This window comes from Pteropus medius, unplaced genomic scaffold (genome assembly GCF_902729225.1).
Source record: "Pteropus medius unplaced genomic scaffold, Ma_sr-lr_union100, whole genome shotgun sequence".
Classification (NCBI taxonomy): Eukaryota; Metazoa; Chordata; class Mammalia; order Chiroptera; family Pteropodidae; genus Pteropus; species Pteropus medius.
This window is the reverse complement of record NW_024352787.1, coordinates 12,409,720-12,423,320: the sequence shown is the minus strand read 5'-3', so window position 1 is coordinate 12,423,320 and position 13,601 is coordinate 12,409,720. Positions and strand designations below refer to the sequence as shown.

The following is a 13,601-nucleotide window of genomic DNA, read 5'->3' as shown; positions in this document are numbered from 1 at the left end:
GATAAAGGTAGGTAAAAAGATAGAAACAGAGATGATAGATGATGATCGATAGATAGATAGATGATAGATAGATAATGATGATAGATAGATAGATAGATAGATAGATAGGAAGGAAGGAAGGAAGGAAGGAAGGAAGGAAGGAAGGATAAGGAAAGATGAAAGATATTGATAGATGGTAGATGAGTTGATAGATAGGATATATAAAATAGGTCAAAATAATTGGTAGAGATGATAGAAGTAGATGATAGATAAGACAGATAAGATAAATACATATATATTAGATGATAGATAAATAGAGACAGACAGAGAGCCGTCACTAACTCCTCTTAAGAATAAACTACTCAGATTTTGTGCTGTTTGCCTTTTCTAGGGATTTCTTTTGTAACATGGATGTGGTATCCTCCCCTCGCTCCCCTCTTCCTTGCTCATTCTTCTTCTGACACACTCTCTGTTGGACCAGTCATCATGACTGAAGAGCCAGAAAGGAACTAAAGGACCAGTTAACCCATCCTGCAGACCTAGTCGGATTGCTACAACAGGAAAGTGGACTGTCCTATATGAAAAGACACCAAAGGAAATGTCCCACTGATTCCCCTTGACCCATTTCAGGTGTTCTTAATATCACTGTTCTGTTCAGTCCAAAAATTCTCTTTGGTCATGACATTTCTTATAAGGAAAAGCATCATATGTGGGTCATCACCTCCTCCTCCTCCCCAAACTCATTGCACTCTTACCTGAAATATGGTACCTACCTTCATCTCAGAAAGATCTCTCTTGGGTGGGGTTAGAAAGAAGGAAGGCATCACAGAGTATACCAGGAGACCCAACCAGGACCCAAAATGGAAGTAAGAGGAGTCACCGCAGAATCAACAGGAGATTGGCCTCATGCAGACCCAGGAGGCTGCAGGTAGGAAAAGCCTATTATAGAGAAACAACACAAGGCCTACTGAAGGAGAGTTGAGAAAGAAATGCCCAGGAAGGCCTAGTGATGTGAAAACTGTATTATCTAAACTATAGTCTTCAAGTTGAAGGTAATGCGAGCATAAAGAATTAAGTGAACATTTAAACATTCAAATAATCCAGTGAGAGAACCTGAGAAGAAAGGCAGTCTGGTGATGACTCTGTCTGGTGATTCATAGTCCCAGCTACTTATCTGCTCTTTAAGTGCTACTAGGCATGAAGCCGGAGGAAGGGACGAGAAATTCCCCCAATAGACTGATGTTTTTCTTCTCTCTCTGAGTCACAGTGAACTATGCAATTTTTAAATACAGGCCTTTGGTTGAATATCCTGTACCCATTATTGTTCTCTACGCAAAACTTTGTCCTGGCTGTGCCTAGGGCACTGGGGCTGACTTGGTGAGGGGGCCGTCCTGTCAATGCAGCTGATTTCTAAGCCCTAGCAACCCTTGCTGTAGGAATAGCTTTAGCCAGGATACCTTATCAGGACTCAGCAACCCGCCACAGTGGTTATATGTTTCTCATCTGTCCTAAGGGCCAGAGGTGGGGATGTCAGGCAGAAGCCACCTGGCTAGAATGATGGACAAGGATGTGTATGACTTGCAAGGAGGAGCCTGGGTGTCCTACAGCAGCTTAAGAGAGAGAATCAGGGCTGAGTTTACATCCTGGGAACATTTTTAGGGACAAATTGTTGGCACTATTGCCTAAGCCAGGCATAGGCAAAGGGGAGTTCTTTGTAAAACGATTCTCTTGGCTACCAGGGCCAGCCAGTCAGATTCTCTGCCAGGTTGGGCTTAGATCACTCAATGTGCCCTGGGCTGAGCCTGGCTGATATACTGGTCCACTGTGGGACAGGACAGAGCTGAAACAGGAAGAGTGGGAGAAACCTAGATCTTCCAGGCCCTAGAGCACTCACTGTCTTGATGTATGACACCTTGCAGCCCCAGAGTGAGGAAATAGAAAATGACCAGAGGGAACACCCAGAAAACACCCCTAAGCCCACCCCAAAAACTTTCTCCAAGAGGCCATCCCTGGGTGGGGTGGTAAATAGCCACGTTTGCCAGAGGAGGAAGGGGCTTGTGAGCTTATCATGGCAGGAGCAGGAATTAACCACTTCTTCACCAAGATGGGGCACCTAGAACTGCCTCCTCCTCAGCTTCACAGAGCCCTTGTCTTCCAGGGAGCTCCAGGAATGAATAAACAGACATGCTTCTCCACCTTGTAATTTTAGATAGCAACACGGATATTAGGGCAATTTATTATCATTTCCAACTTCCCCATTTTGAGAGAAGAGAAAATTAAGGAGGAGGAAAAGTAAATCAACTTACTGGGACCTTCAGCCTAGTTAACTTAACATTTATTATTAAGCAGCTACCATGTGCCAGACCGGTCGGCTGCGGAGCTATGAAGGGTGTAAGCTGTGCTTCCTGTCTTCAGGAAGATTGAGTCTGGTGAGGGAGGTGTAAACTGATATCCAGGCTACCGCAGGAGAACTGATCATGTGCTGAAGGCACACTGTACCGGGAGTGGGCAGAGGGAGGGAGGGAGGGAGACTGCCTCTTCTAGTCAAAGAAGGGTTCCCAGAAGAGTGGATGGAGGAGCTAGAAAGACATAAATAACAATACGTTGTATTTTTCCCATCTTTACTGTGTGCCAGCCCCTTCATAAATATGTTGTTTAATTCCAGATGAAGAAACAAAAGCTTAGAGGAGATTATCATGCCAGATGGCAGAGTCAGGATTTGAATTCAAGGCTGCCTGACTCCAGGGTCCAGCTCTCAGGTACTGCATTTTACAAGGCCCATGACTCATAATTTTTGTTCCAAACTCACCTCCTGGATCCATCTGCATCCCTCCTTTCTCCCTTGGGCTAGTGCCGAGTGGAAGCCAGAGGAGAGGCTGGTGAGAGGGGCTGAAGGCCTGGGGAATACCCCACAGCCCCTCTTTGCCTCAGTACACTGTGGATGCATGTCTGTAAAGGCCCTTCTGAGGAAGAAGAGATTCAGCTATTTTGTGCGGCTGTGTGTTAGATGGAGTTTGTGGGTTGGCTGGCTTGAGGATCGCGAAGGGATGGTTCATGCAGCTCCTGGCACCAGTCTTGCAACGGAGGTGCCTTCCAGCCCAGCCACAGCAAGAGGAGGCTGGGGGCCTTTTTAGTCCTTGGTTTGTAAAGGAAGAAAGGCTCAGCACCTGCCACCTGCACACACTCCTTCACCTGCCCTTATTGATGCTGTAGACCTCACTGTGCTGCTTGCTTTTCTAGTCCTCATGTTTCAGTTTGTTTCAAGATTTCATTGTTTTTGAAGCCCTTAGTCAGGCCCTGGGTTTTCAGAGATCTGAAACACGGAAAGTTGTCCCTTTTTTGCATTTTCCTGGAGGGGAATAGAACATTCTGCTGGGGAAGTGGGAGGAGCCAGGTCTGAGATCATTGCTTTGAAGACCCCAAGTTGTTTTGTTCTCTGAATTGAAGGAGATTTTGGGCATGGGGAACAAATATAATCACGCTGTCAGAGCAAAGGAGAAACTTTTTTTTATATCCCCTCAAGCTTTCCATTTGACATAAGCGATTAAAATGCAGCTGGAAACTCCACTAGGAGAGAGAAAAGACGAATTAATAAAAACTGTATAATGAGCATATTAAGATTAATGGGGGAAAGGAAGGCTCTTAGGACCAGCCTCTCCCAACTGAGAGGTGCTCCTCCTGATGTGACACATGTCATTTTTGTAGGTGCCCTCTGTGTCTGGGTTTGAATGCTCTGAGGCAGTCATGTGTGTCCTTGAGCCACAGTGACTGTTCTTCTCAATAATTTCCCAGATCTATTTATGTAATTGGAAGCCCACAAATCAAAATTCCTGCCAGCCACCAGCTCATCTTTCTGATAGTTTCTAAGGAAGTCCAGTAGCACCCAGCTCTCTGGCCGTCATCACAGGGTTGTCACATCCTTAGGTCCTACCAAGGTCTGTGTGTCCAGTCACCCTCCAGGGGCAGAGGCTTACATTTCAGGCAGGGCTCACATTTACCTTCCTGGAAAGGGCCTAGTGTGTTGAAATTACGTAAATACAATCTCAGTTTTTTTCCATTACAGTGTTTTTTAGAGTCAGTTAAAAAGGGAAGCATAATTTTTAAATTATATGAAATTGTTGTTATGCCAGAGTATTACAGTGTGTGCTACCTTGACATTTTTGTAATTCCTACAGCAACTAAAGTGGTTTCACAACCCTGGAAAAGACTTTTGGGGAAACCTAAGACATTTTCTGTTTGTTTGTTTGTTTTTCAAGAAACTAAAATTTGCAGTTTTGTGTTTTGCTTTCTTTCCCCACTCTGGGGTTTTCTGTAGCAGCATAGGTATCACCAATTGCTGATAAGCTCTTCCACTGCCTTCAAGTCAGGTCTGCTTCTCGCAGCTTCTCTGTGCAGCCTGTGCATTACTTGGCACTCCCACTTGGAAAAGGAAGACATCAGACCTTATTCACTCTTTCTTAAGTTCTTCATCTTTGAGTTCTCACCAGTTGTCGCTTCAGAATGTCAAAGTCTCAAGCTTTGGAGGGTGTCCAAGGGCAAATTCAAAAGTGCACAGCATCTAGTTTGATTCTGAACCCACAAAACCAGCCATCTTCCCGTCTTAGAAACAGGTCCTTTACAAATAGTGAATTGGAGTATGGTATTACTGTTAATTTTAGGTATCATAATACATTATGTACATAATGCTGTATAGCATCATGATAATATAGAGTTACACAGGAAAATGTCCTGATTCCTAAGGAGATGCATACAGAATATTCAGGGGTAAAGCATCATGGTATCTGGAACATTTTCAAATGCTTCAGAGAAATGTGTGTGTGTGTGTGTGTGTGTGTGTGTGTGTGTGTGTGTGTGTGTGTTTAAAATATATACTATGTATAGTATATGTATAAATGTAGAACTATATTCATATGTGTATATTAATAAAACTATGTATATTCATAACACACTTATAGCAATTAAATGTGGCAAAATGTTTATAATTGGTGAATTTAAGTAAAAGATGTATAGGTGTTCGTTGTACTATTTGAATTTTTCTGTAGATTTAAATATTTTCAAATTAAAGAGTTAGGGGATGGATGTTTCATGTAAAAAAATATATATATATATAGTGAATTGGGGATGCAACCCTGCCTTTTCCTTAACTGAAACCATTTTTAAAAAGTGAATACTGGATATAAACTAAAGTTTATATATACATGACTTTGTCAAAAGTGTTCCCCTCAGAAAGCTTTTTATCTTGAAAAAAATGCTACTCTTATTCTGTCAATTTCTTTTTCAATATTGACGTAAGAAACAGTTAACCAACTACACAGGAAATCAGTTATTTTACTTTCATAGAAACCATTTTGTTGTCCTCAACTTTGTCTCTTGTTCCATCATAATGGAGCCCTGTCCCCTCCCTCCCTCCTCTGCCATCTGGGAGAGGAGAGGAGTGATGGGAGGTTTGGCGGTGTGTTCAGGGGAGGTGAGGCTGTGAGAGCCAGATGAAGGCCTTTGGGAATCACAGGTACTGTCAGGAAGCAGACTGCGTATGCCAGACTAAGTTGATAACATGAATGCAATTGACAGTTGACTCTGCCACAAATGAGAATTTCACCAGTAGGAAAAGTGAAAGACTGCCTGCTTTAAACAAGAGCACTGATAATCTATGTGTGATAAGTCTGTAAGCAGCATTACTTAATATCATGAGCCTAATCTGTGAATAATCTCCATGAATAACCCTTACTAAGTAAGCATTACTTTGACAGACATTGGAAAAAATTCCGATAACTTAATTCTCCACCCTTCTTCTTGCTTCCAGATTGTGAACAAGTTGTAGCCTTTTTGTGCTCATTTGACACAAAAAGTGATCAACATGTTTATGTGGCTCTGTTGTGTGTAAATTCTTGGGTTAATAATACCATAACTATAATTTTATATTAATATAAAATAAATTTTCTCCCAAGTTCACAGTAGCTTTCTGCATCCCAGTGTGGTAGATGATGAATATAATTTTCTCCATTTTTATAACTAGGGAAATTGATCCAAGGAAGTGATTCCATAGTGGATGTTAGTCAGTGGTATGCTGGTAGATGTTTTAACAACCAGCTCTCCAAGAGAAGCAGCCCTGTTTGTAGTGGATGCCGATTGCCATGGTATAAATACCATCCTCCCTTGGCTGATTCAGGCTACCAACATGCCTTGCTGGATGCATAGTTAGAAAGAGATACAGTCAGCTCTTATGAGCTGTACCGAGGGCTCTAGCATACAACTGACAATAATGATTCAGTTCATGGAGTCAGACTCCCAGGTGACAACTGAAGACCTGCTCAGACACCTATAAATCCCCAGTTAACTCTCAGGCTCAATTAGCCCCTGACTTGCTGGATTGCCTTAAAAAGTGTTTTTCAGTCTTTAAATTGTGACCCATTAAAAGGTCCTGATATTAATTCAGAGATCTCAATGAGCATTTTTTTAATGAAATGGAATAGAGTGAAACAAAGAGAAATGAATAGAACAAAACATATCAGAGTGTAACATACGTGTTTGAGTGATAGGTGATAGATAGTTGGATAGACGGATGGGTGGATTGGCGGATGGATAGAAGGATGGGCGGATGGCTAGATAGATAAGTATATATGTGTGTGTAGTAGCTTGGGGTCAAAAGCCCAAAAACTGCTGACCTAGAAGCAAGTTTACCTCTGTTTCCTTCATCTGCAAAATGGAGCTAATGGAGTTTGCTCCCTCCGCACCTATGATCAGGCCAGGAGGATGACTAAGGTCACCTCTGTGATAATGCCATGTTGGTGCTATCCCATATCTGATCTATAGTTGATCCATTTGCAGAAACAAAATGGGGCGAAACAGGTTAGGCTTTGTTTGGGAGATGGTTGAACACTTTTTGAAACTGTGCGAAGTCTCATTTTTGTGTATGTTTTCTTGGAATCCAACTACAGCCTAGAGAGAGAACCCTGCCAATGGCTCTCAGTGCTCATCTGTCCACACATGTGCATGAATTTGCACATGCACTCACAGGAAATTCTGCATGTCAGAAGGACCCCCGGGCTTCCCAGGGAGTCAGCTGGGAATGGTCATCGGGGAGAGTCAAAGAATGTGTTGCCTGGAGCCAGGCCTCTCCCACTGGAGAGAACTACTTGGGTTTTAAAAATAGGGGCAATGATCTTGATTAAAGCTTTCTTCACACTCTCCCTCCAATGTCTGGTAGAAGAAAATACAAGGCCAGGCAGCCTTTATGAGCCATTCCAGCAACTCCACGAGGCAGGAGGTGTTACCCCATTTTATAGATGAAGAAGCTGACCCTCAGGAAGATTGGGCACCTTTTCTCAGGTTGCACAGCAGTGAACACTGCGCTCTAAACCCCTCCTGACCCCAGGCGTGTGCTCATGCCAGCGGCTTCCGGGGAGCCATGGCCATTATTCATCCAGACGAGCCTTCCAAACTGGTTCCTTCATCTGTGAAATGGGTTCCTGCTCTGTTATGAAAGAAGCAGCCTATTGTGAGGAGGAAACGCTGGCTTTAGAGTCAGCGTCCTGGAATTTCATCCCACGTAACAAATCGCTGCCCTGGAGTCTCAAGCAAATTACCTTTGTTTCCTTGCTTAGAAAGTGGAAATGATGCCAACTTTGTAGGTTAATTATGAGGATTAACTAAGATAAGGTTATCATATAACAGTCTAGAAGGATGTATATTAGTATGTCAGAAGTGGTTTATCCCTAGGTGGTGTTATTACAGGTGGTTTCACTCTCCCCTTTTTTCTCACTTTTATTCAGTGGTACACTGGTAAATGTTTAACAACCAGCTCTCCAAAAGAAAAGACCTGATCTATAGTGTTTGCTCATTTCCATGGTGTAAATACTCCTAGATGGCTGGTTTCAAGCTACCACCATGACATCACGGAATGAGTTAGGAAGAGACATGCACAACTGGCTGGTACAAGCCCACCTCAACACACCAGTTTTTATTTTTTAACTGTGCACTGAATGTTTTATTTGGGTGATGGAGAGAGAGAGAGAATTAATTAATGGAATACCTAGCATTATGCTGGATATACTAGTTTTCAAATCTCCCTGTCCTTCCTCCTCATCCCTGAGCAAAGTGTGGGCTGACTGTGATTGCCTAGCCACATGAAGCAGTGGTCTTCCAAGCAGCCAAATATGCTATGTTGCTCTCCATGTGCCAGGCTCTCAGAACCTGGGCAGCCTGTAGAGGAGATTCTAAAGTCGGCCCACTGAGGAATAATCAAGCAGGCAAGCAGGTCTTCTCGATTTCCATAGGAGACATGCTCTGAGCAGGTATGTGGAAAGGTGAAACTACCCTAAAGGAAATCAAGAAAAGTCTCAGTGGAGTGAGAGCCTGGAGTAGAATACACCCCCAGGTGGTTCTCTGACTAGCCTCACCTTTACCTTCAACTCGTGACATAGAGTTGTGTGTGTGTGTGTGACTGGGGCGGGAGGGGTGGAGGCTCTACAGATTTCTGAAGGAATACAGAAGCCATGGGATATCAAATGGAGTCCTGGCAGGCCTCCAAGGTCATCAGAGGAGTACAACAAAGGTACAGAGACACATTCCCCACACCCTACAGTGTCTGGTGTTAGCTTCCAGCACAGTTTCTACCACAGAGTAGGCGCTCAAGAAATTTTTGTTAATGCTTGTTTAATTTTAACTAATGAATTTCTTTTATTCCTTTATAGCTTGATCGATTTCAGAAAAGATGTAAGGGCAGCTCCGTAAATGTTTGTTGAATAAATAAGTATCTTAGCCCTCTCCAACTCCTGGTTTCACATGTTCCTAGATATAAAATGTGACTGCATCTAAATGAGATGCAAAGTGTTAATAGAGATTGCCAGTGATTTTTTTTTGTTTTTAATTTTCTGGCTTTTCTGTATTTTTCAAATGTATCTTCAAATAACGTGGATCCTTTTATTTAAAAAAAAAAAAAAAAAGAATGTATATTATAGAAATTACCTGTAAATAAAAAGTAAAACAGAAGTGGAATCGGCAGTTAAGGAGCACGAGACATCTTCTCATGCTGTGAAGCTCTGAACTGGAGCCCTGGACAGGTTGGGTGGGTCCGGCCGGGGCCTCCTCACCCTTCAGGACTCTTGTCACAGCTGGGTTCTCTCACGGCCTCTCTTTCCACAGGCCTCTCCGCCCACCAGGCACTGACTAAGAACGCTCCCCTCTAGTAACCAGTCTTAGTCAAAAGTTGAAATAGGGGCAAGTCCTAGAGAGGGGAAATAACAGGCCAGGCCCAGGGCCACTGACTAATTAGAAACTCAGTGGGCCCTAGTCCCCAGCCCTGCCCCGTCACACATGGTAGGGGTGAGCTGCGTCCTCACGCACCTAAAACCTGAGGAGGACCCTGCAGTGGGAGCCGTGTCACCCTTCTAATCACATACCTCCTCCAGGGCAGTGGATGTCTCAGCTCCTGCGTATGACACATGTGTCAATTCTGCCTCCCTCTAAGAAGCAGGGCTGCTCTGAGTACAGAACACAGAGCCCTGTGTGCCTCCATTAAAGCATTTGTTTGGTTATAAATGAGCCATCTCCATCCATATCATGACCTAGCACTGCAGCGAGGCCATTGTGTGTTTGTTGGTTTTCATTAAAGACACGGATCGAGTCTATAAAATGAGGACTTAGGGGTTTGGGGATAAGAAGTTCAGAGGAGTTGTGACAGAAAACATTTTTATGCATACATGATCTTAATTCCTCCGTCACTCCCAGGGGTTATGAGCACCCTGCTCTCAGAGCTGAAGTGTCTGTAGAGCCAATGGGCTAAGAAGAGACAGGCCTAGGTGCCCCCAGGGCTCTGCCTGCACCCAGTAGTGCACAAGGAGATGTGGCCACCGGTTTCCTCAGAACTGATCTCTCTCCTTTTTTTGACTTTTATTTACATATTTCATAGTTCACCCATTTAAAGTATACGTATTTAGTGGTTTGTAGCATATTCACAGTATGTGCGACCATCACCACCATCAATCTTAGAACATTTCTGTCATTACCCAAAAGAAACCCTGTACCCTTTAGCAGTCACTCCCCAATTCCCTCTAAGTCCCCTAGCCCAACGCAAACACTAACCTAGTTGTTGTCTATTCTGGACATGTCGTATAAATGGAATAATACAATAGGTGGCCTTTTGTGTCTGGCTACTTTCACTTAGCATAATGTTTTCAAGATTCACCCATGTTATAGCAAGTATTAGTACTTCGTTCCTTTTCGTGGCTGAATAGTTATTCCATTGTCTGGGTATGCCAGATTTTGTTTATTCATTCACCAGTTGATGGATATCCGGGTTGTTTCCACTTTTTGGCTATAATGAATAATGCTGCTATGAACACGCATGTACAGGTTTTTGTGTGGACATAGATGTTCATATCTCCTAGATCACATAACTGATCTGAGCCGATCATTTCTTTGTTTAAAAACCTTCAGTAAGCTCCTCTTGTTCTGAAAATCAGGTTTAAAACTATTACGTTGGTCTGCAAGGCTTACATCTCCTGGTCTCACTCCCTGTTCTTGGCTTCCAGCCAAGAGGTTTCTCCAACACACAGAACCTCCTTCCTCGGCAGACCTGGAACTTTCCTCTCCATTCCTTGGCCCTTTGTTGATCTAACCCCCACTTATCCTGCAGTCTCAGCTGAAATGGCCCCTCCTCGGGGAAGTCTCTCCAATGCCTCAAATGAAGTTAGGTCCACATGCTCTCATGGAATCCTGCATGTCTCCTCAGCAGGCACCACAATTAAAACCAAATGATGAGTTGTGTGATTATTTAATGTTTCCTTCTTCTGCTACTGTAAGCTCCAATAGAGCAGAGCCCTCGTTCTTTTTTGCCAGTTATCCCTGGCATCTAGTATGGTGCCTGGGCACTTGATAAATACTAGTCAGATGAACACGGGTAACGATGGCAGCAAACAAGTCACTTGTTTTGAGGCTTCCTTTCACCTTGGGGTCTCCCTCAGGTGATGGGGAAACAGGTAACTGCTGAAGCCAGGAAGACTCCTCTTTCTTTCCCCCAGGCCCCCTTACCCCCACACTCACCTGAGAGACCTCTGCTTAAGTCAGGAGGGGCTTGGGGGAGCCCCCTCATCCTAAAATAACATGTGCCTCATTGAGTTCCAGCTAACACTTGCATCTCTCAGAAGAGGCCGGTTTCCCTCAGCACGCAACTCAAGGCGGCACCCCCACCGCCCACTAAACCAGCCGTAGCAGCAGTCCATTTACGAGGGTGAAGTGAGGAGGGATTCTCTGAGGCAATTGCTTCTCTGAGAGTTGGGGAGCTGCGTGATGATAGACCGCGTTCCCTTTAGTGGAGATTATTGCCTTTCTGCGGGTCTTGTTTGAAAAACTGTCCTTGAGGAAATTTCAAGAGGAAGCTATACACCTTCTGAGACTTAATTGCTTTTTCAAAAAAAACCTGTTTTCATTTCCCCCACAGATATGCACTTATTTGGCCATTATCCAGCACATGACGACTTCTATCTCGTAGTGTGCAGTGCCTGTAATCAGGTCGTCAAGCCACAGGTTTTCCAGTCGCACTGCGGTAAGTGGACTCCTGCGCCCGGCGGCCGCCGCTCGCGGAGCATCACGGCCCCTTTGGCTCCTGTCCGGGGTCTGGCCCCGTGTCTGTCTTAGCCCAAGGCTGCGGGCAAATCCTTCCTGGGCCTCTGCCTCTGTTCACAGGGTAACTCTTTTAGGAGCCGTAGTTTTTCTGCTGAAATGCTCAGCCCTGTCAGAACAAATGAGAGAAAACCTACAACTTGTTTAAGTGGATGGGACCGGACTGAAACCATCCGCCCAACCTTTCAGTGGCCGCTGAGGTGACAAAGAGGGAAAGGAGAGAGGTGGTGAGAGGAATCGCTCCTGCAGCCTGACGTTTTGTTCTCCTGAAAGAGAGGACCATACAGAGAGCCTCCCGAGACCCACACGAAGGAGGGGCGGGACCAAGGGTAGCCCCATGTGGAGGCCTTTGGGGTGCTACCCCGAGGAAATGCGTTGTATATAAAGCCTCAGGTTCAGCTTCTCCTTTTCCAAGAATCCTCCTTGCTAAAAAAAAAATCCAGGTGTGTTCGGAACCTCGCTGTCCCTCTGTATTTTTATATCCTTGGTCTAATAAATTCCTTTCAGCTGGTCAACAGCAAACCCTGGACTCCCCTTCAACTCAGGTGCCATGAACTCACAACAAAATCCACACTGTCCCCTCCCCTCAGGAACGAATAAATAGCTACTCACCTGAGATAGGAAGTTACTTAACCTCTCTGGGTAGAAGTTTCCTTATCCTTAAAGGGGCATTGGACCAGACGATTTCCAAAGCTGTGGGATATGCTGTGAGTTCCAGAACAATATTTCCCAATCTTTTCATTTAAGCTAAACTTCCTTTTGATGAACATAAAATCTAAATGCATTCCTTTACTGTTAAATTTCAAAGGATATTAAATGTTGTGCCTTAAAAAATCGAAGCAATTTTAATATTGAGTATGCTTTTACAAACTACATTTTACCCCTTTCTCACACTCAGAATTTCTAATTTTTTCCCACCCTTTCAGTTGTCACTATTCTGTAATAATAGATGTAAAATAAAGAAAGTCGAGCTTATGTAAGCTCTTCAGCAAATATATCTGGGTCTGTAAAATTCAGTTGACCCTTGAACAACACGTATTTGAACTGTGTGCATCTACTTATAAGGGGTTTTTTTCCCAATAACTATACAGTCAGCTCTCCGTATCCACAGGTTTCAAATCTGTAAGCTCAACCAACCACATAGTCAACCAACCACAGGTCAAAAACACATATTTCAGTCCACGGTTGGGATTCCGCAGACCTGGATGGCTGACTGTATGCATTGTTCTGCGCCATTTCAGATGAGGGACTTGAGGACCTGTGGACTTTGGCTGCAGGGCACCCAGGAGCCAACCACCATAAATACCAAAGAACGGCTGTGGTTTTTATATATCCTAATATTATTTATGAATATGTAGATATGTACATATCTACATACATATATAAAAACTGTATCTATGTACATATTGTAGGTATATTTTATGTTTACAATATGTAGAAAGAAAACCCAGGTTTTAGGGGTACTTTCTAAGACTTTCTGACCTGCAGAGGCAGAGAGAGGCCCCTAAAAGTGTTCTACAAAGAGGTCAATTTAGAGGCTAAGTCTCCTGCCCCTCCCTGCAGCCATCTCTGTGACCTTGGGCTACTTGCTTAATGCCTCGAGGCTTTGGTTTTCTTGTCTCTTCCATAAGGAGTGACTTCCATGGGCGCTTGTAGCTCTAACATTTTTGTGTCTGGAAGAGTGAGCAATAGAAGAGTAAGTCGTGTGCTTTGCACGAGCTGACCTTCTTGTTCAGTGCTGTGTAGCAAATGACCTTCCTTTCCTTGGGAAGAAGAAAAGGTGAAACCTTTCCAAAGGGAAACTGTCGAAGGCCAGGTGCTACTAGCTGAGGTGACAGGTGGGGGAATCAGGAGCAGAGCAGTGGAGAGGAAACCCCAAACAGCCCATTGGTCGGTGAGCTCCGTGGCCAGTTGCTTCTGTGTGTCTCATGAAGATGCAGAGGCTAGATCACCCTGAATGGGATCATCATGCATTCATTCACAGGGATGAGCTGGCATTC

The 13,601-nt window shown here is 44.1% G+C and overlaps 1 protein-coding gene across 10 annotated transcripts in view; it reads left to right on the top strand.

Annotated features, from left to right (window-relative positions):
- The window catches only part of ATXN7L1 (ataxin 7 like 1), a 209,833-nt gene that overhangs the window by 62,643 nt on the left and 133,589 nt on the right, over positions 1 to 13,601 (top strand). For 8 of the 10 annotated variants that reach the window (XM_039849378.1, XM_039849377.1, XM_039849369.1 and 5 more), the window contains one exon: positions 11,420 to 11,524. The exons of 1 other annotated variant lie outside the window; for it this stretch is intronic. In XM_039849378.1, the coding sequence (XP_039705312.1) occupies positions 11,420 to 11,524 (105 nt within the window). Of the gene's footprint in view, positions 1 to 2,603; positions 2,739 to 11,419; positions 11,525 to 13,601 lie in introns of those variants that run through there. One more of the 10 variants, XM_039849372.1, reaches the window with a different exon arrangement.